This window comes from Pagrus major, chromosome 2 (assembly GCF_040436345.1).
Source record: "Pagrus major chromosome 2, Pma_NU_1.0".
Taxonomy (NCBI): domain Eukaryota; kingdom Metazoa; phylum Chordata; class Actinopteri; order Spariformes; family Sparidae; genus Pagrus; species Pagrus major.
This window is the reverse complement of record NC_133216.1, coordinates 7831020-7850220: the sequence shown is the minus strand read 5'-3', so window position 1 is coordinate 7850220 and position 19201 is coordinate 7831020. Positions and strand designations below refer to the sequence as shown.

The following is a 19201-nucleotide window of genomic DNA, read 5'->3' as shown; positions in this document are numbered from 1 at the left end:
ACAGCCTACACTTTTCATCTAGCTCTGACGTTACTTTATTACCCACTCTCCAAGATTGAAGATTCAGGACGCAGATAAGACATTTTTACAATTAAGTTGGTGTCGCGGCGAAGCGTCATATGCTTTAAAGTGATAAATAACGTTTGATATTTGTCACAGCGTCACGTGGTGATGCAAGGTGACAAGCAAAGATTGAGTTATCTGCCTTATGAAGAATATGTTGAAGTATGATATCTGACAGAATTCAAATTTGAAGCAGGAAATTCAATTAACTTCCAGCTTCTGTTAGCAAATTAGATTTTGAATATTAGCAAGAGTTCCCCCCGGGGGGTGCATCGTGAGACAATCTTGTTTTAGCCGCAAAGATGGAGTCTGTGCATTGGATTACTTTTAGCCGCCTGGAACACTTAAAGCGATGCACTGACTTCCAGAAATTGATTTAAACCTTTATTTTAAACTTATTCCTCTGACACTTAGATATCTAACTTTGTATTACTACATTATCATTGATATTATTATGTTATATATTTATTTAAACTTTGTTTTTATTGATTTTGTGGAAATGAGAAGTCAAGAGACAACAACAGTTCCAATCCCACACAAAAAGCATGAAAGGTGATATCTCTGGAGGTTGGTATGAGGTTTGTTTAGCTTCATGGGGATAGGAAAGAGTGAGTTATCAGTGGAGTGATCTCACTGGTGCTGAGAGAGAGAAAAGAGAGTAAAATAAAATAATGATACAATGATTAATTAGCAAAACTAAATACAGTACATTATTTAATTATATAATAATAATAATAATAATAATAATAATAATATTTATTATTATTATTATTAAGTGATGAAATATTGAAATTAAATGTTTCGGCCATGCTTTGTTGTGTATATCACATCATCTCAAGATGAAAGCAACTCCTTCAAGGAACATTTCACTCCAAAATGAAAATTCAGTTCAAGCAAATTCAGGCAAAGTTTCGTAGTCCACAAAACTTATCTTCACAGCAAATCAGCGGTGCGGCATTCTCCTAAACAACCGAAGTAGATGGGGAATTGTTTTAAAACATTAAAAAAAACATAAAATGGCTCCGTACAGCTCGTTTAGTGTAATCCAAGTCTCTGGAAGCTCTTAGGTCCCAAATGTATTTGAAAAGACGTTATTTTCACTCTTTTTTAAACCGAAATCTTCACTGTAGCTGCTGAGCTAAAAGTGTGCACCACCTCTGGAGATGGTGCATACTGTAAGCTTAACTGTGTCTTAAAGGTGTAAATCATATGTATAATCATATTTTTTTCAAATCAATTTGGGATCTTGGGGATTCTAGAGACTTGCATTATGCCAGATGAGCTGTATGGAGTCATTTTATGTTTATCTTTCTGTGTTTTTCATGTTTTAAAAGTCTCCATCTACTTCAGTTGTTAAGGAAAATGCTACAACGCTCTTTTGCTGTGAAGCTCCAGAAATGTTTTGTGGACTTTCACCTGACTCTCCTGTGGCATGGAGGTAGCGACTGAATTTTGAACTACTCTGTTTAAAATAATGTATGACCCACCTCCACTCATTGCTATCCCTGGGCTCCCACCCCAAAATTAGGGTAGAGTATTAATATAGTCAATAATGGAAGAATTTTCATTTTTGGGTGAACTTTTCCTTTAATGCTTTAAAACAGCATCAAAATTGACTTCCAAAAGGTAAATAATGAGGGGCAAAGCCAACATATGTGGAATACTATTGATATTTTAATGTTTGACTTCTGCAAGCATTTTGAAAGGCATTTTGTTCTTATGGCACACTCTGTTTGAGAAAATGGCTGCTTATTTACAATGAAGTCCATTCCTACACCAGGGAACAAAAACATATTTCTTGATACAATGGCAGTGCAGCTTTGTTAACCTTGACAGACCATATTCTGTGTGGATCTATTAGAGTATTTTCCCTTCTCCTTTAATAGCACCATCCATGGCTACCTAGCGGGGAGCCTCATCTGTCCACAGTTAGGGAATGGACTGCCTTCATGTGCTTGCCATGATTTACTACACTCCTCTGAGGGAGCAGAAATATATCTCTCAGCTGTCCACTAATATCTTTATGCACTCAAGTGTGTTGAATGAAGCCATAACATTCTTCAGTGTGACAAATGCTCCATTAGAGGGTATATATTATTCGGCTTTATTCAAGTAAAACATTCTCAAATGCTATTAGTAGATGTGAGACATCACTTTTGGCAGTGGATACTGTACCGAAACCATAAATATACAATGAGGTTCATGCTGTTTTTTTTTTCCTTATTCCTTTCTTTTTTTCTTTTTTTTATATCTCAAATTAGTCCAACTGTGCCCAATATGCTGCTGACAGAAAAGAAGAAGAGAAGATGTGCGACCACCTGATCAGTGCCGCTAAACACAGAGACCATGTGACGGCCAACCAGTTAAAGCAGAAAATCGTCAACATCCTCACCAACAAGCATGGTGCCTGGGGGACACTGGCCCAGAGGTAAGCCCTCACACTTGAGACCAACATGGGCCATGTTAAGTCTTTAACAAGAGCCATAGCTGCTCAACCAGAGGACAAAAGTTACCTGTTCGCAAAACTCCGCAGTGATGGGATTGGACCACCAGTTAATGTCATTTTCCCAGGATCCGATAGGGTCAGCGATCGGGTCAGCAAACGCAATTACAGTGTGGAGTGGCTTAATCCCCCGGGGACAGCTGATTGGCCAGTCGTCCGACAACAGACCAGGATAGAGGAAGGGGAAGAAGGGGGTTGGGGTGTTTCTGCAGTGTTGTCCAGGCATTCATTGACCCTCTCAGTCACACAGCCCAGCACCTGGTGGTAGTTGCAGACTTCCCCACGGGCCCTGTTAAAATAACTGCTGGCTCTCCTGCTCTGCCTCCCACCTCTCGCCTGCATCCACATGGTCCACCGAGTGGAGAGGCAAGATCAAGAGGCAGTTACAGCAGACAAACAGAGGTGTTACAACATACTGTTTGTGTTTTCTACTGAGCTGAGAGCCGAGAGTTTGAACATTTATCTTTTGTTACAGATGGAACAGCATACATGCAATTGTTATAAAAGATGGAGCTGGAAAGCTTTAGTTGCTGCTCACAGGTGAAGCTGTCGTTGGGTTTATCTGAGACCCGTTAAAAAATCAACACCACTACATGCAGGTCAGATGCAGAAATATATAGTTAAAGAACTTAATATAAATTGTGCTGTGAGCTGCATTCTCGAGAGAAAGTCTGACACTCTTTTCAGCCCACCAAACTGCTGATTTTCCAAAGCAAATTTTGCCCCTTTGCTGAAACAGTAGCTTTGGTTTTTGTTATTAAATTTTCAAAATACAATACAGATGTTCATCCTTGTTTGCTGAAATTGGGTTGGTTTCATATCGAAACCATGTTACCGTTGTCAAGAAAAATATTCTTTCTGGCATAATTACTTTTTATGGCTATATTTTATGTCTTTCGACTTGAAGTAGAGTTCAAATAGTTTCCATCCAAAACAGCAGATGTCATAAGCAGCTACATTTGGTTTCTTTTTTCATGGATTCATGAAAGATTATCCACTCTGTCTAGAGTTTGACTTCATGATACTAAATATAAGTTTATTGTCATTATTTACTGTGTCATTTTGTGATTTAGTTTTTAAGTCATGTATTTGTTTTGAATAATTTCAGTACTACTTCAAAGAAACTGAAAGGGTACAAATGTTGTGTCTATTATTATAGATACTTTCAAATGAAAAAAATATTTTCGCCATGACCGAAAAGGTTGCAGTATTCAAGTACAGATTTTTAGAAAACTGACTGAACCTTTGCAGAAATACCCATGACAAAATCTGTTGGATTGAATTCTGGGCTGCTGTTCAAATATTTATGGAGCCCCTCTCAGAGGCACAGCATTTGCATTGAAACAAAAGGTTATTGAGCGTGGGTGCATTGTAAATGATACTGCAAAACTTCCAACAAATTCAAATTTAATGGTAACCTGCTGGTGCAAGAAAAATGATGCAATATGCTCACAAGCTCAAGGCAGTGTTGCAGTTCACCAGCTTAGTCTTATTCAATGCTACATTAACTTTCCCATTTATGCTGCTCTTGTAAAATATAAAGCCCTCAAGCATTTTGAGGTGGCTGTCTGTTATGTCTGTGTGTGTGTGTGTGTGTGTGTGTGTGAGAGAGAGAGTGTGTGTGTGTGTGTGTGTGTGTGTGTGTGTGTGTGTGTGTGTGTGTGTGTGTGTGTGTGTGAAAGAGAGAGAGAGAAAGAGACAGAGAGAGACTTTAGTTGTTAATGTTTGTTTTCACCCTCATGCACAGAAATTGCTTTGCCTTTTACTCCTAAGTTCTGCCTGGAGGCATGCCAAAGGACATTTATCATTTTTGTAGAATACATTACAAACAAAATTATTCTTTGGCAGACAGGAGACAGAAACTAGTATAACTTATATGTTCATATTTTTTCTTTTACCGCTGTGTGCTCATTAGATTGATATAACCACCTGGCCCACCGTTAGATGCATCCGTTTTTTCCTGAATTACCCGACATTTGCACATAACCTGTGTCTCCGAAGGCCACTCCATTTCGAGCTGTAGTTCTCTTTGTGGCAAACTGCGTAAGAAATCGTCTTGCAGCACATACGACAGGGAAATAATCTGTGCAAGGCTTCAAAACAGCTGCTCTGCAGTCATGTGATCTGAGTGAAGAATAAGCAGATCAGACCCTATGGTGCCCTGTTAGATCATACTATATGCTTGCTTGATGATGAATGTCCCCCTGTATAGAGTCAGCATAGGAAAATCAATACCCCTCAAATTGAAACAGTATAGGGTTGTATTGATCCACCCCGCTAAATCAAAATGAGGAGGCTTTGATACATCTCTCCAAGACAGCTCCCTGCCCAGTAATGACACACTATCAATTTTAGCTTTACACTGATAAATCAAGTTGAAAATTGGATGTCACAGTTTTTTCCAGGGAGAGAGTGATTTTCCCCGCCCTCTGGTCCCCTCTGCTGTTGACCTCTGAACCCTGCCAGTGGATTATAAAGTTCAGGCTCGTCTAAAGTGAAAGTAGATGTCAAGGCGAGGCTGATGAATTCATTGAAGAATAACGTCCACCACTTTTGCGGTGTAGGACTACCTTACTGTGACAATACTAGGAGGTCTCTCTCGTTCTGCAGTTTTTTCTCACACCGCTGAAAGGTAAATTAAGCACCAACTGTTTGTTTCACACACATCAAAAGCCTGTAACTCATCAAAGAATTTAAAATACACAGAGACGGGTATACATGCAAAATAATTGCCTTTTTTAAAGTGCATTTTTGCAAGCATCCTTTTAATGTATACGGATAAATTATTTTTATAGGAGTTGTACCATTTGATGTACATTATAAATTCCTACACAGACACATCTACAAATTACTGACACTTATGTATTCACAATGTGAGCTTCAGTGAACTTCCTGAGGTGCTAATTGTTTCGACACAACCACCCTAACAGAAACGTAAAAGGGGCTGAAGGAGACAAACCTCCCTTTGTTCCCATGCGGGCGTCCGTGTTCACATCAGCAGCATCAGTGACAGCTGACGGAGGAGCCTCCGCTGGCCTCCACAGCAGACCTTAACCTTACCTGACTAGTCTATTGATTGTCAACATTTCTTCTGTATAATTACTTTTTTGTAGCAGCGGAGAGAAAGGAAAATGGCGGCACATATTGATCTGTGGCAAGGCAGTGAAACAGCCGTTTCCCTTGACTAACAGTGAGTTTCATCTCTCACACTTGATGAATGGTAACAATCTGCCTGTGGATAATAACTTTGTGATGGAATGAACCTTTTTACTCACGATGTGCCCGGAGTATTTGGTCCCGTCTGAAAGGGTTATCAATTCTAATAGAAGTGTACGAGCTTGGGGGGGATCACCTTTAGAGGGTCATACAGCCTCAGAGGGTTTGAGGTTTGATGACCCCTCTGGGGCAGAAAAGCAAGGCCAAGGTCTCTGGTTGAGCCTGACAGTATAAACAAAAATCAGCTTGACAATATAATCTATATAATTCAAAAATACTATTTTTTTTGACATCCAGAGTAGTAAAACATGCATCTTCTTCATTTTTGCTTTCCGTGGGAAATCGTTGTGTCTTTTGTAAAATAATAATTGAAACTAGAAGGATTTCCACCATGGCCAATAGTCTACTCTTCTATGATATGCAAATCTGCAACCACTATCTTTGTCTGGATATATTTCTAAAACTGTTAGAATTATGTGAAAATACGGTTGTTCCCTGCTGAAACCCCATCATTTCAGCTGTGAATTTATTATGTACTTCTAAACAAAGAAAATAATATTTCACATTCTTAACATAAATCTGTTAAAAACAGATACACTTATACTTTATGTACACATTTCAAATGCTTTGACTGGAATAACATCATGAACATGGCAGCTTGTTATCAGAAACAGTCGTTACAAAAAACTGTATACTGACAAGGATGAAACAGGCTAATTTGAATTTGCATAAAGAAAAAAACGTTTAGGTATAATCAGTTGTGTGATATGTATTTATGCATTTATATTTCCATAGCCGCATCTTAGACAAAAAATGTGTTGTTACAGTTGTGGCGATGTTAAATAAACACATTGTTGCCAAGTGCTCCATAACAACTGCTTTCTGTATGAAGTTTGAGTGGCTACATGTGTAGGCCCCCCAGAGGATTACTGGTATGCATTAATGTGGATTGTGATATGGAGTCATTGCATTTCTACAATTGGCTCTGTTTGTATTGACCTTTACTATCATCTACTGAATTTTAACATGTATGGCATTTATTCTGCCAAGGCCAAATTTCCTATCTTGCAATTACTTGAAAGTGAAAAATAATTTGTGCATCTGCCCTGTGTTTTAAAGAGGTCATATTATGCTAATTTTCATGTTCATACTTTAATTGGGGGTCCTAGTAGAATAGGTTTACATACATTAATTTTCAAAAAACACATTGCTGCAGCATCCCTTTTCACACTGTGTCTTGAACGCTCCGATTTAGCTACAGAGTGAGACATCTCGCCTCTGTTCAATCTTTGGTGAGAGTTGCATATGTGCATTACTTAACAGCCAGCATGTAACAAATCAGACACAGAGGAGGGCGGGTCATGTCGAGCAAGGTAGTGTGATCTAAAATAACGCAGCTACAGCAGTAGCAGCTGCATGTCTGCTGACTGACTGGAGTGTATATATATAGATATATATATATATATATTTATATAATGCCTGGTACATAGTGATGCACATAGGTTACAGCAGTAAAGGCTCAACTCCAAACTAGGCGTTTCAGGCAGTTCAGGAACAGAGTTTTCTGTGGGAGAGAGTAACTCCCTTTGGCATGGACTTTGGGCCATTTCACTTTGCAGACCTTTTTATATGCACAAAAATGCTCTATAACACAATAAAGGAAAGGCAAAACCCCAAAAAGCATAATATGACCTCTTTAATGGGTTCTGCACTAGGGAATGCTACACCCTTCCACCAAGTTTAAGGAAAATTGAAAACTTTAGTTTTTTTTGTAATCCTGCGAACAAACAGACAAATGAACAGAACAGAAAACATAACCCCTTGGCAGAGGTACTTATGGGTAACGCCATCATGGAGGTGCCTTAAACTTGCATTCTTTCTAATGGCTAGCAGTAGGTGACTCCACTGGTTTCAAAAACAAATCTTATGCTATGTAAGTTTATGAAAAAATAATGCTTCCTCTCACTTGATTTATTACCTCAGTGAACCGTTTCCTAATGTTTTTTTGGTCTCAATTGCTAGTTTCAAGTCTTCTTTAATACTGCATGATGTTAATTTGCATGGCTACCCAAAGTCACATTGGGTTTACACTTGGGTAATCTTAGAAATCATTATAAAATGAATGCACCTCTTAGTGTTTCTGTGGATTCAACACTTTTGAGGTTTCTTTTCTTCCCGGTCCACCAAACGTCTTTGTTTGGTCTGCATACTATGTTTAATTTTTCAGTCCACTATCTAAAGAGGGTTGGAATAAAAAGCAGCTCCTTTTAAAAGAGCTTGCAAGTGATAATGTTTTTTTATTCTTCATTTAATTAGATCTTATTTAAAACATGATGGTCCTTTGTTCTTGCATGCTGATATTCTCTCTACTTGCATTTGCTCTTGACCTACACCAGGCTCTATTCCCTTGGGGCACTCTTAACCTTGCACACTGTGCTAATTATCTCTGGAAAGAGGCCCATTCACACAATCATCAATTTCAGCGGGTGCTGAAATTGAGCTGGGCATCGCCTCACTGTGCCCCATTTCCGATGAAAGATGGGGATCCACAAAGCTGGTGATCCAGGGGAGTTCACCTCCAGTACAGTACGGCTCCTCATCCCTCGTCTGAGCGCATACGTCTGTCTTCATTACACCAGATGACCTGGAGTTAATCTTGTTGCTGCTGTGTTGTTTCCCTTTCGTCTGTGTCCAATAGCCATTCCTCAGTGTGTTTATTCTCTATCTCTCAATCTCTAAAAGAAAAGTCATTTCCAATAACTAGAAGCATTTGGATCTTAAGGTCGGTATCCTCACGACTGCAACAGTGTTGAGTGCAGTGATGATATGTAACGGCAAAATTAGAGAGATGAAAGTCTTGTGTACCATTTGCAGCCCTCTGTGATAATCTGATCATGATGTTGGCCATACAGTCACTTTACACTTGGCATTCGACAGACGCATGATCAAACTCGATGTGTTTTTATACAGGAAATCACAGTGGGTTTTTTTCTTAGTTTATAGGTTACTTTGAAAGTAGTGGGCTGAGAAATGCTCATCACCATATGGTTGCCAGTCATCACTTTTTGATGCAGTGTCTTTTTACACTGGTATTTTTTTTATTTTTTTTTATCTAGCAGCAGTATGTTGAGAACTGTGGCATAAAAATGCTCGCCAAAAAGAATGAGCTGGTTGACAGACAGTGTTTTAGCATTTCCTCGCTTCAGTTTGTAGCGTCTGCTGGCTGCCTGATGGTTTTCATGATGCGTGGAATCCACATCATTACAGATCCGCATATGTGGTTGCCATTTTAATGGGATCAAAGGACCAGTTCGATTAAAGGTTAAATATATAAGATTTTGAACATTCATATAGCAACAAACAACCATTTTCTATGTTAAGATAAGATAAAAATGCATCCTGAGCAGAGAACAACATCACTCACTTCTGAGCTTCTCTGTTCTTTGTCTTGGCAGCTTGTTTGACTTCGTAAGCATGTTACTCCCTTTTCTGTCCTCCATGTGTCTGTTTTCAATATAGTGCCCTGGTGAGTGAATTTTCATATTATAGCTAAACAGCACACTAAAATAAGTTTCTAAAAACACTTGAGGCGAGCATTAGGCTGCAGTAACAGATTCTTAATTTATATTTGATCAGCACTGCCTAATATTACAGTTTGATCTGAGATAAATCAGTCTGCATCATCATTATGCATTATTAAGACACAAAATGGCCACTGATAAATTTGTATTTCTGAAAATATTTTAAATGCACAGTTTGTAATTTCTTTCAAAAGAGGGAGAGCTCAGATTACTTTTTAACTTTTGGGATTACAAAGTGGATTTATCTTCACTCCCGTAACAAACTGACTGCAGCAGCGATACCTCGAGGTGACCTCCATTGTTGGGTGTTTATGTTCTGTAATGTTTACTGCTGACTGGAGCTGGAGGGGAAATGTACTTTACTGCATAAACTATATTACAGAGGGTAGAGGGGGAAAGGACAGAGAAACTGAGTCTCTGGTGAGTGCTGAATGAAGTGAGAGTTGACCTGAATTTAAACACACAGACACACACACCCTCGGTGGATTTTTCTTTTTGATTAAATGTCCTCAATAATTCTGTTTGAGCAAGTACATTCTCAGTAGGTTAACAGTGAACTATGTCTTTTGTTTTTTCTTCATTTTATTTTATAATCAAGTTTTTTTATTTTATTTTTTAGGTCAGTGACATGTGCATCTCAAAGTAATTCCTTACGGACTTTGTAACTCATAGTCAGTGAGCCTGTTCAGACAACTGAAAATGAAAGAAAAGACCACTTGTCCTCATAGTTACTTGAAAAATTGACGTGTGTTCAGTGTCCCAGTGCGTGTGATAGAAACCAGCCACTGCGCCTTTGAATAGAATTGTCACTGATTACTGGCATTTATTATAATTACCCCCTACTCATGTCACCAATGGAAGCTTTTAAAAGGAATATAATGGTGTTTTATTGGATCAGCATGTCCCTGTCCTTCCTCTCGACTGCTTCACATAAAAAACTCTCCTCTGAGCATAAATAGAATAAAAAGGAAATCTTTAACCATGAGATCCTCTTCTGTCTGCATTGCAGCTGTGTATGTGTTTTAGTGAGCCATTCTGGTTAAAGTGGCTTGAAAAAAACAGAAAGATAATTATTACTTTAGACAACAAATCGGTGTAACGTGTAATCGTTTCTTTCAATGATTTTATCTTAATTGTATGTGAATTTTTTTCACCACAGAAGGCAATTGTTTGCCCAAGTCTTGCTCATTTGACACACAATTCAGACCTCAAACAACCACCTTTTAACCTAGAAGACAGCACAGGTTTTTCCTATCGCTCGCTCTAGTTTACCCTTTTACTCAAGCACCAATACTATTTTCCAAAGCAGACAAAATATGATAAGACTAAATAGGGTCTCTGCTGCACTAATATAACAGTAGCACTGAGAATATATCACCCTCTAATCCAATATGAGCCCTTGTCAGCTGTCAAAAGTGTCTCTCTTTTCTAGAATGATGTTATAGTTACCTATAAAACTGTTATCAATCCTTTTACTTTTATTTTCCTCCCCATCTTATTTTGAATTATGACTGTCAGGTTTCCCTTTCCTTCTACAAACAAAACACATTCCCTGTAGACTGGGCTGTTAGATCTGGCAACTCAAAAACCTCAACACCGGCTCCTTGAGGAGAGGTGTGCTTTAAATACCTATTTGAGGGAGAAAAGACAATAGTCCTCCTCTAACACATTTATCCTACTGCACTTAGCAAGTCTGAAAGCATCCGTAAATAATGGTGCTCCTGTTTCCTGTAGGTTATCAGTGCTGGAAAATTAGCTTTTAAAATGCGGTTTGAAATCCATTTGGGTGATTGATGGGTGACGGGACTAATAAATTTTGCGAGCTTCTAGGAGGCCGGCTCACAGCCATTCTTTATGGTTGTCATGAAGCCAGACATATTTGATGTGGAAAATAAGGAGGTCTCAAGTCAACGCAGCTTAATAAAGAATGCTATTGGATAGACAATTTGTTGTTGTTATAAAAACAATACAGGGAACTAGCTTCTATTAATGATTCTGAAACAGGAATTGTGTTTTATCTGCAGTCTTGAGGGATCAGACTTGGTTGTTTTCTGTTGCAGTATACTAAATGGCACAAATGTGTGCACGTGCTAGTACAATTATCCCTGTCATGATAATTACGTCATCAACTTACTGCATATATCTTATGGACTTGTATGTAGATTACCTCAATCATTTCCCATTGTTTTTAAATGCATGTTTAAGGAATGAAGAATGTCACCAACATGTTAGCCAACATAATGCCAGAATAACTACCAGGATTTTCTCAACCAATACAATATTTTTTTGAAAATATTTTATTTATTGTTTATTGTTTATTTATTTGTTTATTGAGAATGCAGGTGCCTGGTATCTATGAGTATGTATAATTTGTTGCGGATCCTAATAGAAATCTGGATCTAGTGCATTTAATAGAGGATAGTCTTTTTCAGCTGCTATATGGGAACATATAGGGATAGAAACCTGCAGATACCACCAATGTGCAGCTGAGATAATGTCAATATCTGTTTACTCGTGTTGATGGAGAATCCTTATGGGATAGTTTAAAGAAAACTTGTTCTGTAAATAATTTTGTAAATCTGTAAAAAGTTCCCTTATTCTTGTTATCAAAAACATTGATCTTAAGCTCAATTCTGATAATGAATATAACAACTTCTGGTCAGCCCATAACCACTTGTGGTTAGTTCGGCCTACTTCAGGTTTAAGCCCCGCCCATTCCACGTATGAATACGGCTACAGATAATATAGTTGGCTGAAGTGGTTGGTGTGTTGTTCACTCATCCCTAGTTTTCAGTCCCATATGAGTGAGGTTGGCAGTGATTTTGACAAAACATTGTACTTTGTGTTTATTTAATTTATTTAATACAAAGCAGCAGAAAAACAACAAGAAAAGAAAAGACACACATTGTGCAGGTGAGATTAAGAAAGCCCTTAGAGACTTATGATAAAACTCAGTATGCATTAAAAACATCTACAAAAGTCATGTAATGGGCAAAAATAAGCAAAGAATTAACCATAGGATGAAAAAGCTAAATTAAAGGAGCCAAAACATAAAATAGCAAATAATGAAAATAAAGTAATATATTGAGAGTGTCTGTGCTTTAGCATGTGTGTGAGTGCATGTGTATAAGTTTGTGTATAGCTGTGCATGTGAGTGTGTGCACACGCGTACTGAAGAACACAGTCATCTCCTTACAAAAGAGAAAGGGAGAGAGAAAGGTCAATTGTATCAGATTTGGTCATTTTGGTTTAGCGCATGGACACCCAACTGAAACCCACTGGGACACATGAAACCATTTGATAATATTCCTTATATCCCACTATGTTTTGAGACATGACTGTGCTGTTTGGTGGCTCAGTGCCACCTCAGAAATCCCTTGTGTGAGAGCTCAGTAGCTGCCAGCTGTAGATCTCCATCAGGACTGTGATCCTCCTGTGCACTTTCTGGACCACCCTCAGAGAGGAGGTTCCTTCAGCACGGCACTTTAGCACAGGCAAATCCGGTCTAGCACTGACCACATGGTCTAGAATATCACAGGTCCTACTCAAACAGCAGAATACCGCATTCAAACTGAAACCATCTGCACAGGATAGAACAAAGGAAACGCACCCAACTCATAATAATCAGTCATTATTACTTGAGGGTTTGGTATGTTGTAGCCGTGATTGCTGTTAGACGAATGAGAATATTTTGTTTTAAACTTAAGTTATACTCAAAGCAGACCAAATAAAAAGCATCAAATGCAGCTAATGCTGTTATAAGGGAATCTTCAAAGTGCCGGATATATCCCCCACTGGCATCTGCTGTCTGTTTGCACTAAGAATTAGGGGACATAATCTTCAGCAGTAATCGCCCAGTTTCCTACAGTGGATTTACATTTTTCACACTGTGTAATCTTGCATTTACAATATCATTTACGTGGGTTTCTCCTTTCAACCCGCTGACATCTCTCTTTTCCTTAGTTAAGCTTTGAGGGAGATTGACAGGGGACAAGCTCAAGGCGTTCAGTCTTGCTTTGCATACAGCGCCTCATGATACTTTGTGCATACAATGAGGGCACACACACACACACACACACACACACACACACCCTCTCTCTCTCTCTCTCTCTCTCTCTCTCTCTCTCTCAGTTTTGATTGATACTTAACTGAAACTGAGCTCTTGTTGCTGTCAGAGCCCAGCTAAGTCTCCTGAGCCTCTTGATTTCTGACATTTGTAGATATTATATTCATGGAGCACGCAGGCTGTATTTTGTGATGTGATCCCCTGTAACACTTTAATCTGTTTAGACTGCTTCAATTCTGTGGCAGGGAAGGGGGCAGAAACCATACAATGCAAAAGACGGCTGCCTGCCAAGGCCTTACTGTATCCTTCACGCATTGAAAAATCTCTACTTGGATTTGGACACACAGGACAAGATCCAAGGTTTTATTTGGAGCTTTGGGTGGCTTTTTGTAGTGTTTTTCTTTTTTACAACATGGAGGTAAAGACAACATTTTGGATAAGAGCATAGAGTCCTGTTCTACGAGAGGATGTTCTTCGTGTTTGTGTAATAAATAGCTATCTATAAGAGTTAAACTCCCCTACGCACACATGCTGTAGCTGTTGAAGTTAAACAAAATTAAACGGTGATCCCATATTTCTTCACTTTTGACTGAAAATTAAATGAAAACAAACCCCATGCCAGGCTGATGTAATCACGTCTTACCTTACTGTTAACTGCACACCAATGATTTGAATCATCACTGTTTTTAATGCATTGCCCTTCCCTGTTCAGGGTAAATTAAAGTAAGATTTTTTGCTGCATTTCCCTCTAAAGGAAACACGAAGGCTTTGAAATAGCTCCAGCTAGTGCGAGGTTGGAATAAGCAGCACTTAGTAACCTAATGCTAGTCCTGGTGCTTAATGGTTTGCATTAGCTGCAAGCAATAAAATTATCCTAGGTCCTTGCTAATGTTGGAATAATCATTTACAAAGATGGTTACCACATGCTGGAACTGTTTTCTTCTTTCTCTCTTTTTTTTACGACCCTAATTCGCTGTTATTAATAATGAATAAAAATGCAATTTTCTGTCGGTTGCTCCAGGGCTCTGGGAATCATTTCAATGAATATTTCAGCACATTATTTTAATCATGGCTCCACATATGCAGGGTGGGGGCTTGTTTTATAGGCTCATGCCTCAACCGCCCCAAGACCCCGATCATTAAACCCCACGCTGTCTGCGTTGAGGTTCCTACCTTTGATTTACAAGACTTGTTAAAAAACATTGTAAAAAAGGAGGCAAGCTGTGCCATTTATACTTGTAATTTGATGCTGTATTTGTTAATGGGAGTGCCTGTGATTTATGTGTGCAGCGGCTGCTGCTGCTCCCTGCTGTTCTGATGCTATAGGCCTTAGCAGAGCAAACATTACCGGGCCTCTGCAGAGCATGCCACTACTCAGCCTAATAAAACTGCTATCTGTGGCCTGATTTTTCTCCTCAAGATGTTTTCCACTGATAAGGAAGTGGCTGCTGTAATCAGACCATCACTGAGGGGTGTGTGCTCTATCTAACCCTCCTGTCCTCTTGTCTCTCTCCTAGTCAGCTGCACGACTTCTGGCGTCTGGACTACTGGGAGGATGACCTGCGGCGGAGGCGGAGATTTGTCAGAAACCCATTTGGCTCCACCCACTTAGATGTCATATGCAAGTCGCTGCAGGAATATGGTGAGTTTTTCATTTCTTTGTGCAATCAGAATGTTTCTTTAATCAGAATTAGAGAGGTTAAACATTAAATGTAGAATCAATGTTGCCATTAAAGCTTAATAAAAAAAGCATTAAAAGGGCACTAAAGTTAGCTCAGGCTTGTCCACATCATTTAGCATATTGCTTAGGAGAATTTGCGTGTCATTTTTATGGGAAACGTATTTATGAGTCCTGTGAATTGAACATGACACATCCATTTTACTGCACTTTTTTATTTCCATCACATCACATACTCAGGAACAAATTGGATCTCTCGCTTTATTGTTTCTTGTCTTTGCCTGAAACTTTCTTATTGACCCGGGCAGTCTTGTACTGTTGCCCACCACCTTGTGTCAATTTTGCCTTATGTCATGCAACACCGCCTTTTAAAGGAAGGCAGCTCAGTACTATTAAACACCCTTGGCCCTTCTCTCCCTCCTATAATTGAATAGCAGAGCAAATGTGCTCACGGCACAAGGGTGAAAGTATTGATTCTGAAATTAATGGAGTAAGAGCCTTTTTTATTTTATAGAAAATAGAAAACAGGCAATGCATTATGGTCAGGATTGCCTTTAAAAACGACTGTGGAGTTACAACAACACAAGCATAATGATCACCATGTTCACTGACCTCCTAAAGCCAGCCGTTGGCTCCCGAGTTCAGGATGTCATCTGGCTGCTTTCAACTCTGCCATGGCTGCTGTATGAGGATCATGGCAGCACTGGAGATAAACACATGCCAGCTGCTGCCTCGGCTGCAGGTGGTCCATATATGAGGCACACATGCAATAATTGCACCGTCTGCTTTACAGTTTGTTGCGGTTCCATTATTTTTAGCCACAAACTAATTTGTGGGTCTTTGGTGATGTGTTCAGACTGTGGCGGGGAGGACTAAAGGAAATAAATGTTGCAACTGTTTAGTTCTTTTAACTAGAGCCCGGCCATTACCTGATTGTTGGAGCCATTACCGATAGTAGGAAGTAAAAAAGTCTGATATCAACATACCAGCCGATATACACACCTTTTTTGCAATGATCCTTCACATGTGTTTATTAAACATTTCCGACAAAAATATGTAATGGAGGCAGAATATTTTATATTTTACTACTACAGCAGTGTACTTAAATTACCCAAGCATCTTTTTCTGCATTATAATCTCTCAAAAAAGAGTTTTAGCATCAGTGTATATCTTGGCTATATTTATATATACTTTTAACATGCTCAGAAATATTTAAGGCTTTTAAGAACTTCAGTATCATCTGCAAAGAAATGACTTTATATTACATCCACAATGCCTACCTGTGAAAAATATCAAAGCATCAATATTAAACTCAAAATATTAATCTAGTAATCCCTATTTTCACTATGCTGCAAACTCACCTGACTAAACATGGTGATTGTAGGATGGGTCGGCCACCATCCCAAACTGTCAGTATGTGACGAGTCAGGAATGAGACTCAAAAATCAACTTTCTTACAAATAGGAACTTTAAGCTGTTTATCTGTTTTTATTTTTTGGGTATTTTATTATTATTATTATCATTTTGTGACTTCAGGACCTAAATAAAATTAATTTAATTTAAAAAAATGTAAAAATCCATAAATACACTACTTCAAGTACTTACTTCAAGTGGAGCGTCTGAGCTACCGTATGTAGATGAATAGTTCAACATAAAGCTAGTGTATTGAGCTGTTGTGGCTAAACTGTGACGATCCATCACATCCTCTGGAAACAAGGATGCTACAAGGTTTTTAGAGATACATTCCAAGTCTAGACCAAGTATTTGACTCACTCTTTTTTTTTTTTTTTTTAGATTTCAAATCTGGAGAGAAGATTATACTGATGTCAAATATGAAAACGCTATATCATCCATTTCCATTGCTCCATCTGCTAACTTTATCAGTACTGGCCTCTTTATCTACTGTTAAGTTGCTCAAATTGGTGTATGAGTGAACCACTTCCTTTATTAACATATGTGACAGATGTCCTCAAAACAATGCCACTAATACACATCATGTTGTTTAGTCCATCAGATCACTACATAATGCTTTTGAGCTATCTGTTTTGTCTCTCTTCTTTGACGTTAATGCCTGGTTGACTGAAGAGTTGTTGAAGTCCTGCTGGCATGTGGTGGTTTTAATGAGTGGAATAATGTATAAACTTGTCAAGTGAAAGGGATTGCCTGCGGTCGGATGGCCTTCTTGCTCTCCTTGAGAGGTGAGCTGCACTTTCAGGCTCTTTCCAGCAGGCTTTGATGTGGCTGCACGGCGGAGGCCAGGTTTTGTTGTGAGTTAAAATGAGAGGGATCTTTTGTTCTTTTGCAGAGCTTCAATAGATTTTTCTTGGCAGTGACAGTTTTTGTTTTAAATGTGCGATGACAGCTTTGTGGGGTTTTTTTTATCATGAATATTCACTTTTAATTAGCATGGTATTAAAGATAGGACCCATCTTTAGCAGATAACCCTGGCACGGAGGCTCAGAGGTTGGATATCCATTAGTCATAACATCCAGACTTTGTTTCCTAAATTTGACAGGGAGTCTATAGAACTTTTTTAGCGGGTTGCCGGCTGCATAGGCACCAGAGTAGAAAAACAAAGAGGCTTGTTTGAGTTGGCCCTGGAGAGTCATTATTAAAGCTTTAAAATCGGGGACTATTGGAGAACCAGTAGGTTGTCCAAATTGAATACACAGTTTCTGGTTTGACAGTGAGATATGACAATATACGCCACCAGCCACCATCTAGAGTTTGAAGAGGGCAGACTTAAAACTGTCGTGCTCACAGTAAACGTCAGTCTTACGAGCTCACTTGGGGAAAATGAAAGTGAGCAGGAGAGTTTATTTTTCACAAGAACATCGCAGTGAGTGAGTGGCCTGCGTCGATTTTGACAGCATCTTAGAATCTTGTAATCGTCTTGTATTTCTCTTAGTAAGAAATGCTTTTTTTTTTTTTTTTTTTGCCATTTTTAGAAGTGGGATTATTTTTCTTTATTTGTAGTTTCCAACAGATATTATTTGACCAATTATTTTGAACGGCTTTTTTGAAAGCTGATATTAATATTTTAGACTAAAACTGCCAATAACAATACATCTAAACCCTTTCTTGTGGAAGACATAGTTCAATGCTTTTCCCAGAATTATCATATGCCAAGTTGAAACATACTCAAATTCTTTGAGCGTGCAAACGTCAAGGAGAAACTTTTTAAATTGGCAAAATCCATGCATCAGTGTAACCTTTGTAATCACTTTTGTGCTGTGTGTGTGTGTGTGTGTGTGTGTGTGTGTGTGTGTGAGAGAGGAGTGTGTACATTCATGAACGTGTGTGATGGGAGGTTAAACTCTGCCTTAAACTCTGCCTCGTTGTCTATTAGCAGCATTGACAGCTTAGCCAGCACATTCTGTCTCTGCCCTCTGCCTGTAATAACCTGCCCTGTTACAGCCAGCCACGGCCCAGTATCAGAGTATATTGTTAGGTGATTGGAATTGGGCAAGCATGAAATGGAAGTCACGTTAATATTGATCCAAGTGTTTAACGGGGTGTTTTACCTCCGGGTGTCCTTGCTGTCTCATTTCAGGTGAGCAGCTTCTCTCCGAGCTGATTGCCCCGGGCGGAGATCTTTATAGCTCTGTACTGCAGCAGAGGCACCAGCCTCATGATGTGATGTTAACCGTCTCCAGCTTTATGATCAACGATATTACATTGTGACAAATCGCATTAGGGCATTTACTAACATGCAAATCCAAACATGTTAATGCAGCCTTGCAGTAAATACGTGATATGTTCAGAAACACTTCTCTTAAGTACCTAACGTTCAGGTCCAGATGTGGGGATTATGAGACTTTCCTGGTAATGTTATGATTGAGAGAAGATGAGGTTGTTTGTAACCTCTGGAAGCACAGTAGACACGCACTGCACATCCCAGGATATTGAATAAAGATCGCCCCAAGAGGAAGCGTCTGCACCGTATAAACTCCCCTACATCAAAGTTATAATGTTTACTTTTACAGTCTCGAAACACATTCTCTGCAAAACGGATGGCTTGCATCACAGGAAGTACGAAGCTGTCATTTGTTCCCCCTCATTTCATCTTTCAGTGCAGAGTAAATAAAAGTGAA

At 38.9% G+C, this 19201-nt stretch overlaps 1 protein-coding gene across 5 annotated transcripts in view; it reads left to right on the top strand.

The window, feature by feature from the left end:
• Positions 1-19201, top strand: part of nbeab (neurobeachin b) — a 228043-nt gene that overhangs the window by 133720 nt on the left and 75122 nt on the right. For 4 of the 5 annotated variants that reach the window (XM_073492021.1, XM_073492028.1, XM_073492035.1 and 1 more), the window contains 2 exons: positions 2325-2491; positions 14947-15071. In XM_073492021.1, coding sequence (XP_073348122.1) covers positions 2325-2491; positions 14947-15071 — 292 coding nt within the window. Of the gene's footprint in view, positions 1-2324; positions 2492-14925; positions 15072-19201 lie in introns of all 5 variants that reach the window. The other variant, XM_073492013.1, reaches the window with a different exon arrangement.